An 8,328-nucleotide genomic window follows, 5' to 3' on the forward strand; every position below is an offset into this window, starting at 1 on the left:
CAGACTCCTTTGGTTAGTAAAGTAGAGACACAGTAAGGCCATTGAAGCCCATGACTAAAAAATGGAGCTCAGGTATTTTTTATTTCACACAGAGAATACAGAAAAAAACCAAACAACCAAGCCTTCTCCTTCTCTTCCACAGTGACCAGGATTAGTCCAGAAATCTCACTGTTTAAAAAAGATACAGAGTTTCTCTACTGGGCCTTATTAATCTTACATCTTTACTAACAATATTGAGGAAAACAATTAGCCTTCTTGCAGGCTAGAAATCAACAGAGAAAATTACGGGCTTACACTCAGATGGGTACAGAGGTTGATAAAGTTCTTTACTCAGAACTTACTGGAATGACTTCATTGGGGTTTTTTTAATTATTACTGTTGCAGAGTGTGCGACTGAAAGACTGCTTTGGGATATTCACAGAATACTAGGGACAATTCACATTTTAAAAGGTTAGAGAAGCTGAAAGAGTATGTATATTTAGACAGAAAATACTGAAATTTAACATTTTTCAGTCTGGGTCTTGTTTTATTTTTTTTTGAGAAATACCAACAGTTTAAAACCAGTTGCCAACATCTAAGAATTGAAGACCAAACTGACACAGGTGGATATTTGCACCACTGCATTATGATATAACTGAGAAATGTTTCCTCCTTCAAATGGATTGACTTACCCATTATCCAACCCATTCTGCCCAATTTTCTTTCCTATGTCCCCTACCATCACACCTGGCATTGGTAGGAGAGTTTTTGTATCTCGAATCTGTACAGAAGTGAAACAAAACATTATTTCAGTTGTGGAACGATGAGAGTTATTGCCTGAACTTTTCAAACAATGAAAATATTTTCAACTTGTACTCTCTTATTAATGCTAAAGAAAGCTCTGTTTCTTACAAGCACGTAATCCTGGATATAGCCTGTACTTAACCAGGATATAGATCTTTTAATGAAAATTACTTTGGCAATGACACTAATTACACAACTGTGTTAAATATGCCTTAACACTAATGACTGCTGTCATCACACTAACACTGAAATTTTCTTCAGGTGTACACTGACACAGTAGGAATCAATGAAACTTTTACGTAACAATCACCTTTGAAATATTCCCCAATTCTGTAATAAATTCTGTTCAGTCTGCAAGTAGTTCATTTTACTATGTACAAGTTTTCTACTGCGCTGCCATATTTTCTGATGCCTTTAACTCTAGAAACTGATTTCTGTGGCAGAAGCTTGCACATTTCATGCAAATCAGCCCGTAGCACTGGCAGACATAAATCACCTTAAGCCTCATGCAAGACTTTCAGGACTTCATATAACATAGGTGAGTTCTAACTATATAAGTACCATGATCGTCTGGACACTTTTCAGCTCTTTGGTATTTTTCAGAATTCTTTGCAGAAAACTGACTGTCTAAAACTGGCTGCACAACCATCGCAAAATCAGCGAACACTTAAAAACTTGTTACAATTGCAATAAACTGTGACGGCATGAAATAAACAATCTGCAGGTCAGATATAAATAAAGCACAACAGAAAGTCTGTTGTGAAAGAAAAAAGGACTGGCACTATTTCTACGCTACCTGTACAAGAAAAGAATGCAATCCTTGGCACTGTCCGTCAGGAGTATAGAGCTGGGCGTACAAAACTGCGTGAGTGGCATGTTTTCCCATATTACCAACCCAGAACTTCGCAGCTTCAAAGTCAGGTGTATTGATGATAAATTCCTGTAGCCAGGAAAGAAAAAAAAATTATATACATCATAAAATTCAGCACACAGGTATTTTGGGTTGTTTTTTTTTTTCATTACCCTAATAATGCTTTGAAAATCTTCATTAACTGCCAGGATTTTATTCTGTAATGCACTCCAACAAAAAACATGTCTCTTACTGTATTCAACTTTGGAGAGTTAGGAAAAAAATTACAGTTTAGAAAGTTCATTATCTCACCGTAAAGCCTGAAATTCACCCTTTTTACTTGCTCATTTAAGCACCTAAAAAAAAATAAAGCAGACTGATGGACTCAGAAGCATTTCCTAGACCTTGGCTTAAACTGAGCTGTGAGCTCAAGCGAGGGACTGTGAGGGCTGTTCCAGCTGTGAGGGCTGAAGCCTATGCAGGGACCACCTCCTCCTTACACAGTTTTGTACAGAATGAAAGCCTGGCTAACAGTGTGAAAGGCAGCACACTTCTCAGTTTGGACAAATGGGGGACCACAAGTCGTCAGAATTCTGAAGAATACTTGCATCCTGAAATCTAGACATTGCATGCTTTCTGGATGTAAAAGAAACCTGAACTCGGGAGCTTCATGATCTGATCAAATAATTAGTCATTTCAGTCACTTTTACTGCAGTGCACTCATCACCAGCTTAAAACTCAATTTATTTAAATGGAACTTCTCATGCTGCTGGTCTCACAAGCTTAGTTTGTTTGTGGTTTTTTTTCTGGAAAGAGATCTAATTGTCCATGTTGCATAAATGCTAACTGAACTGCTTGCATGTGAAAAAATAGACTGAAATGTCATCCTACTGCAGAATGTAAAATCTCACATTTCAAATCTATGATTCTCATTTCTCATTACAGTGAAGCCACTTCATGATGTGCCATTGTTTGCTAGCAGCAATAGTGCTCAGTTCTGTATATTACAGTGCAATAATGCCACAGTCTTTGGGGGAGATGAGAATATCTTCTTGGGACATTAAATAATACACTTTAAATTCTACGTGTCATGAACCAAGCATGTAGATGACAAAGAGTGAGAAAAAGTTGTAAAAGCCTTCTTTCAACTTCTATTTTCTTCTCTCTTAATGTAAAACTGTGATGAATTCTAATCATTTACCAAGAAAATCCTAGGACAATGAATTTATTTCTGCAGTAGTGTTGATAGTAAGCACTATTCTAATGGAAAAAAGAGTTTATTCTTTTCTTCTTTGGGTCTGTTTGACAGTCTTCTTATATCTTTTTTTGTCTTTCTCATCCCAGGAAATAATCCTTATCTTTGTATAAAAAGCCTTAATATTTAAAGACAAAAGAGAATTTAATCTGCACATTCAACTATTCCTTAAGAGACACAACAAAGGAAAAGGCTTCTATCCTTATTTCATATCACAACCAGAAGAGAAAGCAAGAAAACAGGAACTGTTATTGTTTAACAATAAACAATGGGTTTAAGAATTTATAATAACGTAAATGTATCACAACTTTTTTTAAATTTGAACTTGATTTTTTTCTTGTTAATCAAAAGAAATCCCTGAATCACTCTGTTCTGTTAGTGAATAATACAGTTTAACATTGTCAAACATTTCTCGTGTGCATTAAGGACTAACCTGAGTGTTCCGATCAAATGTGGCAGTAGTTCGTATGGCTTTGGTATTAGTGCCATGGCTGAGCTCAGTCAGAGCAAAACATCCAAAAATCTAAATAAGGAGATACGAGGCACAGTTCAAGACCACCTTGTTACAGTAGTTAAAACTGCAAGACTTTCAAATGATTGCAATAAAAGAGTAACAAAAGAAGCTCAGTTTGGGTGCACTCAGTATATTTATTTATCTTGCAATATCAAAGAGGGTCTGGCCAGACAATGAACGCTGCCCACATGGCCTAGACTGGAGAAACTCCAGTGTAGGACTGGAACCTCCTGTATCAGACAGGCTGCACTTACTCTGCAGGATACTCAGTCCTGAGTCTCCACTGGACTCCATATGGTGTTTCTCTGGCATTAAAACATTATTATTTTCCATTTTAGAGCATCAGAATGGAATTTTTATGGCATCATGGTAAGGGTATGGACATCCTGGTAGGACACTCTCAAATGACCGGAGAGAGACTAAGCTGGTGTACTTTGTGTACAAAAGTGTCATTTGTACTGCCGTCTGGAAGAAGACCCCAGACTTTGTCTGCATGTTAACTTGGACAGTCTAAAAGAGATCCAGGAAGTGGCTTAGCAGCCAGTAGTGAGGATTGTCAGAGCTCAGTGCTTGAATCTGCCCCACGGTCTTTTCTTTTGCTATTTAGAAGTACTTAGGTATATACAAAGATAGAAATAACAAAAAGCTGCAAAGTGACACGGTTCTGAAGGTGCCCACTTCTCACAAGTTATTTAAAAAAATTACCTCCATTCTATAAGCTTGTTTCAAAATGTGTGCAAACCTCTTATAAGCACTCATGATTGCACCTGGAAATATCTGTAAAAACAGAGAATTATGAATTAAATCAGTGGCCCGTGATGGAAAGCACAAATTGCACATGATTTGTAATAGTGATGGACAGTAAAGAGACCAGGGAAAGTGGGCTGTACAGTAAACTACACTTAGATTATAGCTGGGAGAGGTAAGGCAGGATTTCATCTTGTCAAGGCCCCTTTACAGAAGACTAAACTTATCACAGCTCTAACCTGTTCAAGCATCCATTGCAAATGCTTAAAAATGCTTTCTACTTGTCCTTAATGATGGCCCCTTGACTAAAGCAAAACCTAAAGACTATTCCAGTTCATTTTCCCGCAAATGAATTAGGAACTGTTTTCCTAGATGGATATTCACATAACAAAATATAATTCCTGGATCCCCCTCTTCCATCTGAATAGTAATAATTAATTAATTCAACTGATATTATTTGACCAGCTATGTTGAGTGTCCTGAGAGACTCATCTGGGAAGCAACTGATTAACAGAATCCAGCCACTGATGTCAGCGAGAAACTTTACACTGGGGTTTCCATTCCTTCTGGATTCTGACCTTAATCAAGACACTGGGGTTTAGGCAAGGGAGTTTCTGATACTTGATACTTCTAAACAGCTGAAGTTTAATTCATTATTGAAAATAAAGGACTAGGGAAAGATATAACTTTAATAAAATAGGCATAAGGCCTACAATATTAGAAGTTACTGAAATTCAAATATACACCTCTATACCCCTTGACTTGTACTTACACCGCTATGTATGACAAATTGGAGACTTGGAGACCAATCATACATTCCTATACAGAGTATCATATTAAAGAACTTTAATGGGTTCTCTATGAGCTCTTGCGGAGGAAGAAAATCATACTCAAAGAGCCTTTTACAGCGCAGAAATGTCAGCTCTTGATATTTCTCACGGCACAAATCTTCTCCAGGATGACGTGCAAAGAGAGGATCACTTTCCAGAGCAGAGAAGATTCTGTTCTTGAGGGTAAAAAAAATGACACGAGAATGTTAATTTAAAAGCATTAAAAAAACTAGTTAATTCTTCTAGGATAATACGGGGCCTCAAACTACAATAATTGGATAAAAGGTGTAAATTTATAAAGCAAAAACTCCAGAGGACTAAAAAATATATTTAAATGGTCTGTCATTATATATGAAAGCTCATGAAGCTAAATTTTATGAAAGCTCCTTCATCATGAAGTAATAATGATTCACTGATTCGCTCCGAATGTACGAGAACAGTATGGTAAAACTTACTTGCTTTTTATAACAGCTTCGTTATTTCAATATATGAAGCTGCTGGCAGGATCTAAAGGGCAACATCCCTCAACCTGAGGACAAAGGTAAAACTGCAGGGAGTACGTTCAGTTAGAAATACGCCGTGATGGTAAAGCCATTAAGCTACGACAACTGCTCTGTTCCCAGATGAAAGTAGAAATGTACTCCATTTAATGGAACCATCATATGCAGCCACTCAATACAGGAGTGTGCAACTTTTAATGTTTTAATTGGGATCTTTTTTCCCATTAGATAATAAACTACGGCACTTTTTTACCTCAGATCTGTGTCTTCAAGATATCCACATCTTAATTGTCGTTCATGTAATTTAGAAAAAAAAAAAATTGCAGTGCCTTAGGCAAAATCTTTTAAAATGTTTTTGAAGTCCTTTCCTTCTCTCTGAAGAGAATGACACAATAAGAAGGAAGAAAACCAGGCTCCTTGTACTTTCCTTTGAAAAGCAGGGTCATTCCTTCTCCCTGGATGCACAACACTATATGCCCACTCAGCTTTGAAACTCCCTCAGACACAGAGCACTTGTGTTCTTTCCATGCTCTTACACATACCAGTCAGATGCAGAAAAAGGCCTTTTGATTTCTCTGATCTACCTGCTAGGATTTTAATAATTATGGTGAACATTCAAAATTAGCTTAAATCCATATAACTTTACACCACCTTCAGAAAAGCTAGCTCTTTCTTCTCTTACATCTCCAAGTCATGCATTTCCACACCATCTTTTGTGCTGCAGTTAATCTCTTTTTTTCAGTAGGGTTAGCTTTCAGCAAGGTAGACATGCTAATCTGCCCAACTGCAACATCACATAAGCATTAATGCAAGCACAGAAGGTTGTAGGAAATTATGTCAGGTGAAAGACAGACAGAAATAATATGTTTGACAGTGGCTTGAACTTAGCTCCACTTAAGTGCCTTGCAAAACTATGGGATAAATGACAATGCAAACAGTAAAGAAATATGGTAGAATATAGTTCTTTCTCAGTCTGAAATGAACACTAAAGTTCTGTAATGTAGCACCTGCTGGTCTCCCCTATACTGATGTTTAGTAATTAAATGAGCCTTATGAGACAGCAAAGTAGGTTGCTTACAAGTTCATCTCTGTTCTGAAAACTGGATAAGGAAGCCAAATTTCTTCATGCTCCCTGTTTACTGAGTATTATTAACTACTCTTCCTTTGAAAATCACATACTTGCTTCTACTGATATCTCCAGAAGTAAAACATGTTTACAGTTCTTGCAAAGTTTACCTTTAGTTGGATGATATCTTCTCCATCTAGTAACACTGCCATCTCTTTCCAGTTGAAGGAAGCTTTCTTACGGTATCTGCAAAGCGGGCCTTTAGGTAAATCTGGGAGCAAACTGTCCCACGAATTTTGGTTGCCAGTGGCTTCTTTCTGATTCGGTGTGGATGCCATTGTTGGCTAAACTGCAACCAAATGAGAAAAGATAAACTACGAACTGAAGTTGATTTTTAATAATAAAAAGAAATCAAAAGGATTGTTAATTAAATCCATAGACTTCTTTAAATGTAGGAGTACAGCAGAGCAGAGCCAACTAAAAGCTTGTCCTTTCCTTTTTCTGATTCAACTGACTCGATACAAAGTAAGAAAAAATGCCTTTGATCAAATGTAAATGAATGACATTGTCTTTGTTACTAAAACATGAGCTAAATATGAAACAGGGACACTATTGGTTAATATTGTGTAATAAAAAAGGGGTCGACAAAAGACCCAGGCAAGAAAATACCATGTCTTAAATAACAAAAGCAGTAAGGCCCCACAAAGTCTTCTGGCACCTTGCTGTGTGCATCTATGGGTCATGCAAGAGCACTGCAAAACTGCACAGGTGCTGCAGGATTTCTTTACCAGCAAGTACAACCGCACTGGTTTAGGAGAGAAGGAACACCTCCGTTTTCCTTAGAATCTGGCCTAAAGGAGTAAAGGCTGATAGCTCTGCTGCTTACAGAAGCTGGTGTCAGAGGGCCCTCTGCTGCTCATGGCACACCAAACAATTCCTGCCACCAGACAGCAGAGATCTCTGTCATACTCGTAAAGTGCAAAAATCATCGGACAGGGGAGCAGAATCTGGCCATGTTCTAACAAGGAAACTGGCTGGAAAGTAATTCAAAAGTACAGGTAGGACATCCAGGCGCAGGGCTGTCCAAGGGCTCCATATGGACTTTGAACATAATAAAGTACAGAAACCACTAGTTCAGTCATATGCTTTTTCCATCACATTTTTTTCCCTCATCATCTTGATATATCTCTTTGCTACAGCTTCAACCTTATCCTTTCATGGAGGACATCCCCTAGCTGTGGACAGTACAAACATAGCAGAAGAGGACTGCAGGATAGTATTTCTTCATGTGACTTCCAAATCAGCTTTAAGGAGGTGCAGTTCCAGTACTGAACAATAGGTTTGGAAAGAAATGAGAGGTGGGGGGAAAAAAAGGGCAATGAGAAAGTGTTTCAACCTGCAGCCAAATAAATAGGTATACCAGTTTTAACTGGAAAACAGGTAAATCAGGCGGAAGTTCAAGGCTTCTGGCTCATAACAGAGAAAAAGATTATGTTGAAATATTGCAGGTACTGCATCTAACTTTACTGACATTGCAAATCAGTGAGATTGCCCATATGAGAAAAAATAACAAATAAAATAATAAAAAAAAGGATCCTGTACTTAATCCGACTTTACACAATGTTTTAGTATAATCTGGCTCCAAGCAAACAGTTTCAAAACTAACTAGGAAACCGAAACAGGCAGTTACAATAGGAAAGTAACAAAGGACTGCCCTAAAGAATACCCTCGGTGTTAATGTCAGCCTTGTCCCGATATGTCGAAATGAGTGTGCAGTTGGCAG

The 8,328-nt window shown here is 37.7% G+C and overlaps 1 protein-coding gene across 1 annotated transcript in view; it reads right to left on the minus strand.

The window, feature by feature from the left end:
* Positions 1–8,328, minus strand: part of ACOX3 (acyl-CoA oxidase 3, pristanoyl) — a 34,516-nt gene that overhangs the window by 25,330 nt on the left and 858 nt on the right. Inside the window, exons 2-7 of the mRNA XM_017828048.1 lie at positions 6,716–6,894; positions 4,922–5,155; positions 4,108–4,179; positions 3,322–3,411; positions 1,580–1,723; positions 672–760 (exon numbers count right to left, since the gene is read on the minus strand). Of these exons, the coding sequence (XP_017683537.1) occupies positions 672–760; positions 1,580–1,723; positions 3,322–3,411; positions 4,108–4,179; positions 4,922–5,155; positions 6,716–6,883 (797 nt within the window). The 5' untranslated portion in view covers positions 6,884–6,894. The remainder of the gene's footprint in view (positions 1–671; positions 761–1,579; positions 1,724–3,321; positions 3,412–4,107; positions 4,180–4,921; positions 5,156–6,715; positions 6,895–8,328) is intronic.

The sequence above is a fragment of the Lepidothrix coronata genome, unplaced genomic scaffold (genome assembly GCF_001604755.1).
Source record: "Lepidothrix coronata isolate B3197 unplaced genomic scaffold, Lepidothrix_coronata-1.0 Scaffold145, whole genome shotgun sequence".
Lineage (NCBI taxonomy): Eukaryota > Metazoa > Chordata > Aves > Passeriformes > Pipridae > Lepidothrix > Lepidothrix coronata.